Source organism: Drosophila ficusphila, unplaced genomic scaffold (genome assembly GCF_018152265.1).
Source record: "Drosophila ficusphila isolate 14025-0441.05 unplaced genomic scaffold, ASM1815226v1 contig_791, whole genome shotgun sequence".
Lineage (NCBI taxonomy): Eukaryota > Metazoa > Arthropoda > Insecta > Diptera > Drosophilidae > Drosophila > Drosophila ficusphila.
The window spans coordinates 10,724,987-10,741,656 of NW_025064737.1; the positions used below are offsets into that span (position 1 = coordinate 10,724,987).

General features: G+C 44.4%; 2 protein-coding genes across 2 annotated transcripts; both read right to left on the minus strand.

Annotated features, from left to right (window-relative positions):
- Positions 1–9,632: 9,632 nt before the first annotated feature.
- On the minus strand, positions 9,633–11,856 carry LOC108102083. The gene has a single exon (XM_017206735.2). The coding sequence runs from the start codon at positions 11,720–11,722 to the stop codon at positions 10,409–10,411; it is 1,314 nt and encodes a 437-aa protein (XP_017062224.1). The 5' UTR covers positions 11,723–11,856; the 3' UTR covers positions 9,633–10,408.
- A 2,975-nt stretch (positions 11,857–14,831) lies between these two features.
- LOC108102007 (protein ABHD11) lies at positions 14,832–16,282 on the minus strand. The gene is made up of 2 exons (XM_017206605.1): positions 16,226–16,282; positions 14,832–16,172 (listed from the first exon to the last, which is right to left on the minus strand). Exon 2 carries the CDS (start codon positions 16,148–16,150, stop codon positions 15,233–15,235), a length of 918 nt encoding a protein of 305 aa, XP_017062094.1. The 5' UTR covers positions 16,151–16,172; positions 16,226–16,282; the 3' UTR covers positions 14,832–15,232.
- Positions 16,283–16,670: the final 388 nt, after the last annotated feature.

The window sequence follows — 16,670 nt, forward strand, 5'->3', positions numbered from 1 at the left end:
CCCTAGTTTTTTTCAAAATAAATTATAGCCTATTTAACTCCACGATAATATAGCTTTCTATCGGTGAAAGAATTTTTTAAATCGGACCAGTAGTTCCGGAGCCTATTCCCTGCAAACAAACAAACAAACAAACAAACAAACAAACAAACAAATTTTACCTCTTTATAATATTAGTATAGATTGTAGTATATCACAGTTGAACTTGTTTTTAATACATTTGAAAATCATTCACTAGCAACTGTTTAAAAGGAGTGTAGTATCTCTTTCAGCACACAAGCTTGCAGGAATAGAAGCAGCTCAAACGAAATGGGAATCGTATTCTGTAAACATTTACTCCATTCATACGACTTCGACTTACAATCTCCTTACAGTCCAGAGTAATCCACCTAGTTTAAGCAACCTCACAGGCACTAAAGTAACGCAAGTGAAGTGCACAATTGCATGGACCAGGGACCAGGAAACTGGGGGAGAAAGGATTGCGAAATGCGTACGAGGATTGCCGGGGAATGTGTGAGCATTGGCATTAAGACAGTAAACGGAGTGGCGGGATGATTGGGTCCTCAGTCGGAATGCGGAGCGGAAGTTATGCCCTCAACGACTCGAGTAAGTTAAGTGAATTGCCGTTGCAACGGGCGCTGCAAAGGAAAAGCAGCGGAAAATGCGGGATGAGCTCTGAAAAGGCGTAGCCCGGAACGTTTGAGTAGAAAAAATAAGAGTAAAATAAAGCAAAACTGGTTCCCAGGATACGAATCCCCTCGGGTGACGACACTGACCTGGACAGGAAAACGAGAAAAGCTACGATACAGAAAGAGAGATTAGAGAAATGCGAGAATGAGCACGAAAAGTACAAGAAAATTCCCACTTCGCAGGAAAAGGGAAAAGGAAAACGCACAAAAAGCACAGAAGTCAGAGGAAAAAACTGGTTGATTCTCATTCCTCCTCTGTCTAGACAATGTATTTCTTGCAGAGCTATTTATTAAATGGACGATTAAATTTGCGAATGGCATTGCACCGCAGATACGAAATATTGCAAAACATGGTAGTTTGTCTTTTCAAAGGAGCTCCAACCTGTGGAATACCTATATGCCAGTAACTTAAAAAAGGGCTTAATAAAATAGAAAGCATATAAGAACATAGCTGCATTTTATTCCTGTGTTTATTCCACTCTAAAATAATTACCCATGTTTATGTCGCTTTGAAATAACATGCCATTAAGTATGCCAAACTAAATCAAAACAAAATCCATTTCCATGTTATTTATATTATATGCTTTGCTAAAAGTTCATTTATTCACAGTATTTATGGCGCTTGACCCAATAATTAATATGTCAAAACGTTATTTCTATCTCTATTCGAACTTCATTAGGATGGCATAATTATTTATTTTGATTTATATTACTCATTAGTTCCGCTTTGAAGCCTGTGCTTCGTGCAGCAATTTAAATGGGATACGTAATACGCATTTGAATGCCACTTTAAGTAGATTTAAAAAAGTACTTTGGAAAGGAGCAATTTATTTTTGCATTGCCGAAACTGGAGCACCGCGAAGGCAATAAAAAGTTGGACAATGCGGTGCGGCAGCGTGGAACAAGAACCGCAGCGGAGGCCACGAAACTTTCACCTGCAGCACTTTATGTGCATCGTTACCTGCGGCAGAAGTGAACTTCGGTTCAACGGGAGAGTATGCAAATTGCTAGTAAAAGTTGCCATTTGAATGGTCCCGAAGGCGACTCGTTATCGATTCCCGGGCGAGAGCAGGCCAAATCAATTATGTTGACACGCCAGCCGGCTGAAAACCATTTGCGGAGGTAAGCGAGACAGTTTAAATGCCAGAGCGTTTAGGCGACGGGCGCACGTGTCGTATGCGTAATGAGCGCTCCGAACAGAAATGCATTCATCACCGAATGGTTGGGTGCCTGAATGGGTGGTTGGGCTGTTGGGTGGTTGGGCTGAATGGGTGGTTGGGTGGTTCAGTGCTGTTTGCAAGTGTCGTCATCACATCTTGACCTCGCCAGAGCCTCGAAATTACCTCGTTAGTGCTCCACCAGGACGGCGTTAGAGCAAATCCTTTGGCAACCCGAAGAGAACTCGTCTGGCAAATGAATGTGTCTTACTTATGCTTATTTAGCTTTTGCCCCTAAAAGGAGCAGGACCTGAAGGAGCAGCTGGGGGTCGGGGGATGGGGAATGGGGGCGTGGGTAATAAGTTAAATTATTATGCAAACGACGGCTCCATGTCTTGAGCTGGGAAATGTGTGCTCCACATAAACAAAACACTCGAAATGTGTGCCGGGGACAAACAGAAGCAGAGGTCCTGAAGCCAGAACGCCCGAATGCCAGAATGCCGAGCGATGGAGCTGCTTTCCGGGAGGCAAGGCGACATAAATGTAGATTAGATTCGGAGCGGGCGGGATGCCGCTCCACTTCAATGCAAGTGCCATCATTTGGAGCACCATTCGTGAGCCTCCCACCACCACAGAGGACACCGAGTATCCCACTCTGCTCCACTCCTTTCCACACCGCTCCGTGCATCAATGCCAACCATATTATTTATGGACTTTGCACACAATAATTGGCAAGCTTTCCGCTCCAAAGCGCAATGGTCAGCAATAGGACAGTTTCGCATTGGGATCGGAAATCAGAATGGTATGGGAATTGGGTTTCCGAGGCGGGGAAAATGAGGAGAGGGCAAGGGGACACTGCTGGTTCGTTGACTGCAAGCCATTCCGAATGTTTCACTGTTCCGAGGCTATAAAAAGCATCGGTGAACAGGTGTATTTGGCAATCAGCTTGAATTGATGATTGTTGGCCAAAAAAGAGAGATATAATAAAGCCAAAAATAGATAAAAGGCAAGAGGTCGAATTTTAAAAATTGCTTTTTGGAGTTCCTATTTGCTGAATGTTTTTGTGACCCATAAACTAATTAATTAATATATGATAAATAAATCAAATTTAAATAAAACTTCCATTTAAATGAAACTTGCGAAATATGTATATTGTTTAACAAAAAATAATTTATAAATGTACTGCCATAAAAATGTTTCAACAGAAATATGACAACCATCGCTGTGTTCAAAGTGTGGAAAAATAGATGTGAATTCATTTAAAAGGCATGTCACTGACATTGATGATGTAAGTTCTTTGTTTCCTGATATCCTTGATCTTGACGAAGGACTTCACACATGCCAACCAGCTTCCGAGGCGAAATCAATTTACAAGCCAAATATTTGGCCATAACAAGGCCCTAAAACTGGCTCTAATTATGCATGGTCACCATGCAGGTCACTTGCCGAATAGCCGAATTTAAATGCAAAGCTTGATGGGTCAAAAAGGTGTCCACGTGTCCACGTGTCCCCGTGTCCGAATCTGTCTCTCTCTCAGTACGCTTGTTTGGCACGCCCGGAATATGGGTATGTATGCAAATGACCGGAACACAGCAAACATTCTAATCGGCAATTTTGTTTATGTGTGTGGGTGTAGGTGTAGGTGTGTGTGTGTCTATGTGTTTGTGCTTTTTGTTGATGTTGAGTTATCTTTGCTTGTGCTGCTGATTTCGCCATGGGAACTTTAATCCTGGGCCAAAGGATGAGCAGTCAACAGCAACCTAGACCAATAGGGGTTATTAGGCCTAACACACAAAGTATTGCTGGTTTATTTTCAGTTAAGGGCTTTGCAAGCTCAATTGTTAATGGGACAAAAATCAATATTGATTTTTCCTAGAAGAGAATATATTCGGATATGTTCTCTATTTAAAATGTCATCATAATCGGCTTTATTTGTTGACTAAATAAATCTAAATGGAAAAAGAACTCAATCATATTTACCAAACATTACAAATTATTGTTTATTTATCAAAAATAGTACAAATTAGATTGGTTTGTATTTAAAATGTCTATAGGTTGGTTGAAAAGTTTTGCCTACAAAACTTTAGAGGAACTTTTAATTCACACAATAAAGATAAGATTTTATTTTCGTTCCTTTGTCTAATTGATTTTATGTAAATTTAACTTTCCTCCGGAGCCCAGCACTTTTGGCTTAAATCGTTAAAGTCGGCCCAACTCTTATTAAAAGTTTCCGCACTGACCGAAGCTCTTTATTTAGTTAGAGTCCCAAGAACGTGGGTGGCTCGAAGCCCTTTAAATGAGATCAAATTGAAACACCCGGCCAGGACACGCCGGCAACTGTATTCAAATATTTAATCCAGCCGGGCAGACTGCACTCACAATAAACCCACAACTCACCCACCGAGCGACGGTGGCACCCACATAAAGAACAGCTGTGTCCACCGTGCAGGATTTCATGACACACCGAATGGAAAGCCATGAAAGGGGTTGGTTTCGGGATGGGAATGGGAATGGGGAGAAGGGGGGATGGGGATGGAGGTCTCAGGATGTCGACTCTTTCTGGCCTTTCGTGTTTAATTGAGTTTGAAATAGGTGACAGTGGAAGCCGGCCTCCCAGTCGGTGGCCTCTGAAATTGGCTTAGTTGTTAGAGAGAAGCAACTGGGAAACTCGGAAAATACACAGAGTATTCGTACAGTGAGCATGCAACTCTTTAAACTGCCTCAATAAGTCAGCAGCTGCCTTTGTTTACGATTGCTTTCATTCCTTTCAAATTCGGAATTAATACTTCCAAGGCATTTGTGGCGACATAAACAATGACGAGTGACTCGAAAGTGGCTCTGTTAACTTCTCCGCTTGGGTTATTCGAGTATCAAAATTTAATCCGTTATCGGCCCAAATCCCTTCCCATGTGCCCCGCCTGCAATTCCGTTTTATGTTTGCCCAGCAATCCTTTTGGCCAATTCATTTATTTCAATTGTTGCCAGAGCTTCCGGAGCGCTGTTCCCTGACAAAGGGCCGTAGTCAACTATACGGCGTAATAAGCGCTTTTTATTCTGCGCGCATTGTGAGCGCGGCATTTTTATTGTTTCCGGGGCCGCTCAGATCGACAGTTGGCCCACTGTGGGATAAGCCCCTAGATTTAATGGCAAAAATATGGCCATAGAGGGCTTAAAGTGGCAGTAAATATTTAAAAGAATTCTACAGATGTTAGTTTGTTTCTTACAACTACAAAACGATTTAAAGTTACATTCATGTGTGAAAGCTTTTTGAAAACACTTCGACTTAAATTAAGTTAAATAAGTGTTTTGGATAATTAAGTCTTTAAACTGGAAAACAATTTTGATAGAAACCCATTGTTCTGTTTATTTCATTGTTGTTTATTTTTGCGTCAGAATCAAATCGTGAAGTCAAAACTAAATTGACTTAAACTTTGTCAAAGTATTGAACATCTTATAAATACTTAAGCTCTTTAAAGTGTTTCTTTGTATTTTAACCCATTGTAAAGACCTTCAGTTTCAACCCGCCCACTTCCCAAATTTGTTGCCCAAATGGGCGTGGCTGATGGTGCGCGCGTATTTGCCGACATTCAAAACCCGGCTGAAGTTTGCCTACATTCGTTTCATTTTATAACCCGAAACGAATAAAACAAAGCAAAGTTTCAAACTTTTGGCCGCCGACTTTTTGTTTAGTCCTTGAATGACATCGTTGTCTCCTGACTTATTTTTATGTGCCAGCACCGATTGAGGTTCCTCCCCTCAAGGTAAGCAGGTGGTGCCCGAAATTTACTTACCAAGTACTTATTTGCCTATTTCAAAAGCCATTTGTATAAAACGGCAACCGTTTTCGGGGCCCCCGAGTCCCCGAAGAAATGTAATAAAATAAGCCCCGACTTGGCAGCTGCATAAACAAATACCTGATAAAGATAGCGGAAAAACGGGAAGCCCTTTGTCGAGGGAGATGGCTAAGTCCGAAAGTGGTCCTCTCTGGACCAGGGCCATTCCAATGTATTTGCATAAAGCGTTTGCAGCATTAGCAGGACCCGTTACACATTGGGACAATCAGCGGAGTTCCCCGACCGACCAACGCGTGCCCGGTATTCTTTATTAAATTTTATTATTATGTTTTGCATAATTTTCCATCTTTTTTTTGCGCTTGCCCTAAAATTAGGATAGGTATGCGTTCCAGGACTTTGCTGGGGGAAAAACCCTTGGCATTCGGCCCTAAAATACGGCTCCTAAGATCCAGCCAAATACTTTTTGGCAAGCTGCCTAAGTTCGTCGAGTGGAAGGCTTTGATTTAAATGTATACAAATTCGTTTAATGCTCGCGAATCCCAGCGAATCCAGCAACTCCTGCTCTTTAAACAATATCCGCGGCGCGGAGAAGGGACCTTAAACAGAAGTCGACAAGTCAGCCAAAGGATATTTACAGCCCCCCGGGGACTTTAGAAATCGGAGCCAGGATAGAGGAGAAAAGTAGCCAGAAAAGTTCACAGCGCGACCGCACAAAACTCGATGGCGACAATTAATTTTAGTGAATTATGACCGCAGAGTGGAAAATGGCGCTAATGTGACGGCCTTTGCCAATTTGCTGTTTGTTCTCTGCAGTTTCTGGTCGTTTCGGCCGTGGCCAAAAACACGAACAGCTGTCATGGCGGCCGCACAGATTCGCATCCGTTTTGTTTGGCGGCTCCGGCGGACTTTGTGTCCGGCCAACTTTTTGAGGGCACGGCGACCGCAGACACAAAAACTAACAAAAAAAGGACACTCGGTTCGAGGATGAGGATTCCCTGGCGTGTCGTTGGCAATATGACAGTTCACAGCTAGAAACCGAACGCAAGCGGGAACACGTTGCGTATACGCGATATGCGAATGCAGTGAACCTTTTGCAACTGTCACAAGCACGCCAATCTGCGCTTAGAAGCGATGGTGTCGATCTGCGATGCCATAATTCATAGCCAAAACATTTCAGCAGGGTGGCGGCCCACACCAGCATTGTTCGATGCACGTGGCTGAAACACACAAAAGGATGGAAAAGCTGGATAAGAGCGAAAGCCGCGCAAAAACGCAACAAAATGGCAGCCGGAATGGCGGAAAAACACGCGGAAGTCGCGAGCTTAGCACGCTGAAAATGCTCGTAAAGTACAATGAACCGCAGGATCTGGCAGGACGAGTGGGCCCGGGCATCTGACGCTAGGATGTGGGTGAAGTTGAGTGGATTTCTGCCGGCGAAACGTCTGCTTGTGTCCCGGCGAAAGCAAGCAGGCGGTGCCTTTATTTCACCCGGTATCCATGGAGCACAAGTATTCCTCAAACAATGGGGAATCCTATAAAAGAGTTGTATACGCTTTGGCTATTTATACCATTCCGTTGTAATGGTATTGAATGGTTATTGCAATATTAAAGAGTTGTTTTTTTTTTACGTTTTTAAATATTATTTGTAAAATGAAAATGTATGTAACTAAATATGTAAGGAGTTGTTCAACAAAAAATTAAATAATATGCATTAACTACAAAAAAAGGTTTATAGGGAGGATTACTTTTTTAAAGAGGTTATTTATTGCTATGGCAACTATGTTTAAACTAGTTTATGTTTGTACTGTAAAAATATAATAATTATAAAAAATGCAATACCTAGGTTTGATTACATATACATATATAGTAACTATGTTACTTTAAACTTTCATTTATCTCTCTGAACACAGAGATCAAACCAACAAAGGAGTTTAATAAAGCTATTTTTCTTTTAAAAGTTGATTTGTTTTATAAAATAAACTGATTGCTTCATCTGCAGCGAGAAGAGTTTAAAAGTGAGGGTAGCGTTTTCCAGAAGTCAGGAAAATCCAGAGAAGCACTCTCACTTTGCCTTCTGGTTTTTCCGCTGCACTTGGCACCATTTATCCCCGTGAGTGACACCTCAAGGAGAGACAGATTGCGGAGACGGGGAGCTGGAGAAACCGATTCCCGCTTCTGGTTCTCGCTCTTAATTCCAGGACAACAAAGGAGTAACGCGGACCACAAAGTCGCTAAGCTTTGTATCTTCAAGATACTTTAATGTTGTTCTCCGCGCAGTATTGCTTAAGATTGTTGTAGTATTTCAACGCGTGGGTAAGTTTTTTTTCGCTTTGACAAGTCCTAAATATCACTGGTGACATTGGAATGGAAGGATGCACTCATCCTGCGACCCTTGTTTGTTGTTTGTATGTTTTTATTTATATTTTCCCTTTTTCATGTGTTGTTGATAGATGTTGATGTTTTTGTAATGCGTTATATTTTGTTCTTACGTAATAGTATTTAGTAACTTTAGTTCTACTTACAATCTGTGTTTCTTCACTTCTAAAATTTATATAAAAAATTAAAAACATTCCCATTTTAGCAGTTAAACAGTTTCAATTTAAACAAAGTATACACATAATAAAAAACATGCAATTTTTTAAGCTTTTACCAATATTGTTGATTGAAAGCTGCGAAAGCCATAAAAGAACAACAAAGTATCTAACAATCAATCAATCAATCAATCGAATCCTAAAAAGTCAACATGTTTTGCATCTACTGTGTGCATTGACCTAAAAATAAATAAAAACGCAATTACGCTGATAAATTGGCCGATAGCCAAGTCAAACCAAGCTAGTCTAATTATGTTGAAGCAAAGGCTAAAATGGGTCGCACAAAAAGTCGACAATCTTGGAAACTATAAACAAATCAGGCTTCAGAAAACTTTGCTGCCACCCGCCTGCATCGAAAAGTTGGTGGCACCCGCAGTTTGAAACTTTTCCATTCAATTCACTTAAGACTCTTTTCGCCCTTCGCGTTTGCATTTTGATGCGGCAACATTTTCCCAGCACGCTTTTCCACTAACTCCTACCTTGATGGCCCCGTTTGCCGTGAACTTTTCCACAGGGAAACAGGGAGGGGGAGAGGGAAAACCCCGTCAGTCGAACGAGCAACGGAGTCGTTGCAGCTAATGGTGTTTATTGCATTTGCTCCCCGGCTGCCACTTAAATCGGCGACACAGTGGGTCGGTTGGGCATCGGGGTTGCTGGTTTACCAGCCGGGCCATTCGGATCTGGGTTTCTGGTTCCCGGTCTTTCGGCTGGAGCAGCCAGAGATGGAGCAACACCTGCAGCTAGGCAAATACCCCGCAGGCGGCAGACCGAGCAAAGAGGACGAGGGACGAAGGACGATGGACGATAGACTCCGGGACCACAACTCCGACCAGCTGCCTTTTCCGCTCGTGTGGAAGAAAGTGCAAAGTAAATGCCCAACACAACGACTGCCTGGCGCCGCCTCTGGTGAATGGGTGAATGCAAAGGGGGCGTGGCAACAGGCTGGGGTAAGGGGGAAGGACGCAGGACGAAGGCTCCCACAACTGCGGGTGCAGCCAAAAGAGCAACTCACCTGCAACAGCTCGCCTTCAGCCAGCCAAGCTGTTGTGGCACAGATTTGGCTGACGCAAAGTTTGATTAAATCACAAGACAGGAGGGGGAGGAGGAGGAGGAGTAGAGGGAGAAGAAGGAGAGGGGGGTGAAGGAGGAAGAGAAGGAGGCGGAGGCTGGCCAGCGGCTTGTGGAACATGGATTCAAGTGGCTTGATGCCAGTGCACGGAAAACAAAGCGTAAAGCCAAGAATATTTCAGAGAAAAACTAATAACTTTCCATTAAACAATTAAAAAATTAATATTCCACATTAATCCAATAGCAAAGAGAATCGTTTTAAGTCTCGACATAACTCTTCATTTCAGTCCATAATTTGAAAATATATATTAATTTAACAATTAATAACAGTTAATAAGCGTTGCACAATTTCTATATTAATATTTTTGTAAATAAATGCCAATTATAATATTCCTAAACTTTTTCTTTAACAAACTTAATACAACATTTGAAAAGAAGGCAAATTTTATTAAACAATTTGGACTTTACACGAACATATACTTCGATTTTCAGTGCAGGGAGGGAGGGAGGGAGGTGGGGAGGGGGAGTTCGGAGAGCCAATGAGCCACTGACTGCGGGCGTCGGGCAGGTAAATAAATTCATTAAACGTTTAGAGCTCGCCAGGTGGGTCCGGTTGCCTTTTGTGCCTGGGCAAAGTATTCAGTTGCCCGGATTAAGTGGATTACCATTCAGCAAGCTGCATTGTCCCACAATCTCGGTGGTCATCGGGCAGAGGCTCCTTCGGCGGGGATAAACTATGGCTTCAAAATGCTATTCCAGGACAGACATTAACGGGAATTTTGGGGCTCTTTCAGCTTGCATTTCCTTTTTTTTTCTGTTTTTTTTTTTTTTTGGGTTTTGGTTTGGTTTTGGTGGATGAGATTCGTAGCTCATCGGTCGGTTGGGAATCGATTCACTTGAAATTTGTAAGGGAAGAGGAGTTGGATGCGGGATGCTGGATGCAAGATGCAGTATGCGGGATACAGAATGCTGGATGCAGGATACAGGACAGTGAAAAGTCAACAGACACGTACGTAAACAGGCATGGACACACAAACGGGCAACGGGTACGCATACGGACACAAACAGGATGCGGCTTGATGGATGGGACGATAAACTCGGACGAGGCGCTTCTAATCGTCGCAGGGCGGATTGACCACCAGTTCCCAGGGATCCTGATCCGAGTCCGAGCTGGGCGGCTCCTCGTCCCGCGGGGCGTGGCATCGGTTGCACTTGACGCGATACCAAAAGTTCAGATTCAGACAGAAGGCGCAGGGCCAATCGTCCTTGTGCGGCTGAAAGCGATGGACGCTAGTTGCTCCCGGCGATCCTTCCGCCGGATTGCGAACGGCAATCAGCTTGCTGGCCTGACACCTGTTGCAGTGGGAGCGCCAGACGAAGTTGCTGTTCCGGCAGAGCATGCACACCCAGTTGTCCACCGCCGGCTTCCATTTCTGCGCCCGCTGGCGACGCTGCTGATCGGCGGTGCTCAGATCCCGCGGATAGCTGTACCGCACACTGCCCCTCCGAGTGGACAAGTAGGCGGGCAGGACACTCAGCGTTTGTCCCATGAACTTGGCTCCGCCCAGGCAATTGATGGCCGCCTGGGCGGAGAAGGGATCCACATAGGTGATGGTCGCCTCGCCCTTCGAACGACCCGTCATCTTGTTCTTGTAGACGAAGATCTTCGGCTTGTTCGTTGCCTCGTCCATCTTGATCACTCCCAGCTTCCCGAAGTACGTGATGATGTCGTTCTTGGTCACGTTGAGTCGCATGCCCAGCACGAAGATCGTGTCCGGCTGGATGATGTACTGCTCCTGACCCACATTCAAGTAGGGACAGTGCGGGGGAAGCGAGATTCGGGGTACGAAAGTGGCTGCGGTGCGTGGAAATACCATGTAGGGTGAGCTCCCGGAACGGTAGGACTCGTTCTGCTCCATGGCTCCCTCCTCGGTCAGATCGTCCAGGTGATGTCCCCGTTCGGCCAGGTCCTCCTGCTCCAGCACTCCAGCCAGATTCAGCTGCAGATCGTTGACCAGTTCGGGATCCAAGTTGAGCGAGTCCCCCGAGTTGTCCGGTGAAGCACTGGCTTCGGTGGAGGAGGAGGGGCTGACCGCCAGTTGGGACTCCTCCCCATCGCAGAAGTGGTCGGCGTCCACGAGCAGGGATCCGCAGGCATCGCCGCCACCGTCCTCGAAGCGGTAGAGATCACTGTACGCAGCACGGGGACTCTGCTGGGCATTGAGGTTAGATCCGACCCCGGAAACGGAAACCGAAACGGAAGAGGATGTGACCGTGTAGTTGGAGTGGAAGAGCTGCTGCTGATGATGATGATGATGATGTGGATAAGGATGTGGATGTGGCTGTGGCTCCAGCTGCTGATCGCCGGAGCAATTTTGAGCGTGAAAGGGATTGGCATACACCACACTGGCTGACGTCTTATCCATTTCGGGTAAAAATATTCGTAAAATCCTGGTTGTCTGGCCTTTACTGCTGATCAAACACGAACCGATTTCTTTTGAATATAAAAAACTACTGAAATCTTTGATAACATCCAAGAGACTAGGAGTATAAAAATAAACTGAGCTCCGGCCCAGAGATTTATTGAAAGCTTAAACAGTCGCCTACTTTTGGGTTTTGGCTTCTTATTTCAAAAATGAATACAACATTTAATATTTGTGGAAATCGTAAAACGTAGCTGTTCATAAAATACATTTCACAGTAAAAGAATTTTCTGAACAATTATGATTAAAACAGAAAAATATATCCCCACCACACATTGAAATATTTTTGTATCCAAATTAAATACCGTCAAGAAAATAATCGGAAAAACCAACAGTTACAGTGTGCACACATGTGCAAACTGAAATTCCAATTATTCAGTAGCAACAAAACTGTTAAAATAATATCAGTGCCGCTGGAATAATTTGATTCAATTATGCGGAATTCATTGCCTGAATATGTATTAATAAGCAAACAAAAATGCAATATTACTGCACTTCACCATCATTACCTTTCGATGGAAGTGACCTATTTTTGCCATCGGCGGTCTATAGTCTATAGCCACGGTTGAAATCACCGGGGAACTATGCAAATTTCCGTGATTGGCGGCTAATACTGGTTGGCACCACTGAACACAGCCAACCACTCTTGCAGTTCACTGATGACTTTGCACTTCGCTCGCCGTTCGCGGAAAATTGATTCATAATTTCTGCGCATTTTCACTTTAATCAGCAAAGTTTGATTAAATTTCCACGACGAAGGGAGTGCGGCTAAGAGCCTGGAATCAATTTAAGAGACTCCCGGCGAAGTCCTCAATAGATCTGTAACCTGAGCCCAAATTATTCGGAGACGAGAGTCAAAGGAGGCCAATCAAGGAGCCGGGCACTCATCAAGCCAATTAGCTGCCAATTACCCCACTAATGACCGACCACATTAACCCCACAACAACGGGAGACCCCGAAAAGTGACGGGGCCAAGAATAATGTCCTGCCAACGGAGCGTGGACACTGAGGACATGTTTATTAATATCCCGGACCAGGACCCGGATCCTGATAAACGGACCCCTTACCGTCGTTCTCGCCCAACATTTTCACCCGCCATTCGCTTTTACGACCGTCTCTTTACGACCAAGTCCGCCGACCTTATCGTCCTGTTCTCGGGATCCGAGATACGGGAGACGGGAGTCTGGGATCCGGTGTCCTGGACGGAAGCCCTCCTTCATTAGCAGCCCTCCGCCGGGGTGTCAATTTCATCGGAACGAAGATGTGGCTGTCCAAAGCTCATTAGGTCAGCGTCTCCCTGCAGCTTTACTTTGCTGCCAAACTAAACTTTCGCTTTAACCCGTCAAAAAATGCTCCCTTCTGGAACCATAGAACGCAGAAGTACAGCAGCAGAAGCTGGCAACCGCCGACATGAAATTAAAAATCAACCGTCTTGAAGGGAAAAAACAACAAGGGCCGCAGCGAAATGGAAACTGTTGCTCGCAAAAAGTTCTTTATTCCCCAGCGAAACTTTGTGCGCTCATAAAAATCGAGACAGGGTAAATTGTCTTGCAGGATAATTGCACAAAAGTTTGACTTTGAAGCTCCGTTCGTAATTGAAAAGACAAAAGCGCAGCAAAGCAAAGGAATTGGTCCGGAGAATATGAGCTGCACTTTGGGAATATGACTGGGTCGCATTTGGAGTTCTCCTCGCTGGGAAGATGGAAACTGAGGTGGCGATGGAGATGGAGACTCTTCATCAGCATTTCTCGGTGAACACAGTGCAGCAGATGCTCCTTCGATGTTGTCTTTCGATCCGTTTGCAGCCAAGGAAGGGCTAATGAATTGGCTGTCTGCCGAGGCAAAAGCAAACACGCAGCTCAGCCCAGCAATCCGCCTGAATAAACTGACACGATTCGCAAGGTGCATTGGTTATTCATTGGAGTATCCAATACCCAGCTACTGGAGCAACCCCCTCCGAAAGTCCAATTAATGGAAATGCTCGAGCGGCGCTGCGAATCAATATTCATAAAATGTAATGCGCCCTTAATGGAGATAGATGCGTGCATTAATTATAGGCTGCAATCGAACGGGTGCAATTAAGGGTTAATCGTGGTGTAGCCTTACATGAAGATGGAATAATCAGTTGCCCGCGGAGCTTAACTTGCATTCTATTGAACAACATCTGGTAATCATTTTATTCATAATTAATTATGTAATTGGGGGAGCCTAGATTTAATTCATGTATATACACTTTTTAGTGTTCATCAAAATTCATTGTGGAAATCAATGTTTGTATGTTTATTAGTTCTATGAATAAATAATAATTAAATAATCATATAAAGTAATTCTTTTGTTGGCATATGAGCTCAGTGAACTACATGTACCCCAAACTCAACAGTAGGATGATCATGGTTCGCTACTAAATTAAAGGTCAAAGCATCTGTGGAACCTCCCATATAGTTATCCTCGATTTGTGCAGGGAACTAGAAGAGTGGACTGGTTGTGTTCCCCAGCTTTTGGGGTTTATGCAGCTGGCGCACACAAACACACACACACAAAATAACAAGCAATAAAACGTGTACGTGTCTAAATTTTAATATGGTTTCGGTCCGTACATCCATTTGAAATGTTCATATACATTCCCCTGCACTTGCGGAATGTGTGGGTGGATGGGTGGATGGGTCGATGGGTGGTTGGGTGGCATGTTTGCTGCTGCCTGTTTATTTGACTTGCTACTTATTTATTACGCAGCATAATGAAATTTCACGTAATCCTCATTAAAGCCAGAACAAAGGAGCCAGGACCTGGGGTTTTCGGGCAAACAAATTCAAGGCGTCCTCGTGTACATTTGTGCACATTCAAATCTCAGTCATGACTCAATTTCAGCAGAAAAGTACGCCGAAGAAGGAAGAACAAGGATAAGGGGAATCCCCACTCACCACTCTCCACTCTCCGGCGCACAGATTATCGACTTTTGAAGCACAGCCACTGGAGGCAGACACAAAAGAGAGTCAGACGTCTCCATCGCCCACACGTCCAATGCAAATAAATCAGACAAAGCATATAAATCTAAATTGTATCGCATTGTGGCGCACTTCGCATTTCGCCTCACCTTCGGCTGCTTTATTGGCAAATTGTCGGGTTGAGGGATTGGCCTTTGTGCGCCAATCTTCCTTGCTCCTTCGAGCACCTGACTCCTCAAGTATCGAGTATCGAGTATCCCGTACATCCAGTATCGGGTATCGGTTCGATTGGCTGCCACGTTGATTTCCCATCGATTTTGGCTGCAGCCCCACAAATCGCCACGCCATTCAGCTCTTTTTTCCTGCGGCTTCCATTGTGCTGACAGCGCAATTATCGTCGGAGTATATTGAATGCTGAAATTTTAGCACTCAGTCACTGAGAGTAAAAATTTTCAATTTCGGGGAAGAGGGGAGTGCTCCTAAAAAGGTGAACCAAAGAATGGTTTCCTTAGCAAACTAAGCAGACTTGTGTGAACTCCACTACGAGTTCCACAAATTGCTCAGGTTGATCCTCGTACACACAGTGTCCCCCGTCGAGAATTTGTACCACGGTGTTGGGGAAGTACCTCTGCATCACAGAGATACTGGACGAGGTAACGAACTCCGACTGGGAACCTGCGATGAGGAGCACTTCGCCCATGAAGGGACTCAGTCCACCCAAAGTGGCCTCGTAATCGATCATCAGTTCCGCCCAAGAACTGAGCACCGCTTGCGGATTCACCGACCAGCCGAAAGAATCGTCCTCCAGCTTGCGAAGATTTTGAATCACTCGACGGAGCTCGTGGGAATCCTGCACAATATTCTCGAAGAGTGGCAGGACGAACATGCGTCCTTCGGAGAGCGAGAGATTCGGTGGAATAGTGGGTGCCACTTCAATCATCATCTCGAAAACCTGCCGAGTAAGATAGAAATTGCTGGGCACTGGAGCCGGTGTGATGTCCACCAGGATAACCCGCTCCACCAACTGAGGCTGAGTGAGAGCCAATGTCATCATAGCCCGTCCACCCATTCCATGTCCCAGAGCCACAATCTTGTTGAGGCTTTGATGTCCCATCAGGGCTTGTACATCGGCAGCTAAGTGCAATGGCGAGTGCCCTGAAATGTGAGGACTTAGACCGTGATTTCGGGCATCCACTGTGATCACCTGGCGAAGTCCTTCCTGACTTAGATGACTCGCCACACTTTGCCAGGATGCCGAGGAGAGATTGAGGTCGTGCATCACCACAATCGGAGGAGCCTCCATCTGATTGCGTTGAGAACTATAAGAAAAATACTCCAAGCGGGTTCCCTGCACAAATGTGGATCGATATTTTCCCAGCGATTGAACCCTGGGTAGAATCGCACTGAGCAACCGATGTCTTACCATGACTACCGAAAATTTCGAAAACCTTTCACCTCTGCGGGTTACTACAATCTTTAATTAACTGAGGAACTCCCTTACCTATTTAAATTTTTTCAGATATTTTGAGAGAAGTCTCAATACGTACAAAAAACTGCAAATCACAAACGGAAAGTAAGGAGTAAAAGAAAAATGTGTTTTTATATTTTCGATCAAAAAAATCTATAAAATTTAAATTATTTAAGAAAGAGGAATTTAAGTAATTAAAGATACCATTATTCTGCTTTGAATCCCTTTAAATATTAGATATATGTAGTTTTAATAAATTCTCATTTGCTGTTTAAAGGAACGACTTTGAGTTAACTCGGCAGACAGCAAGAATTGCACCTGGGGATATTGCGCATACGCCCCGTTGCGGCTGTCGTCTCGGGAACATTGTGTGGTATTAGCCTCCAGTAATCCACTGGGGCTAATGCCTCGTTTACCGCTCCGGAATCTAAGCGCTTTCATGTCGCTTACAGTTGCGGCTGCCAGTACAAATCCCCAA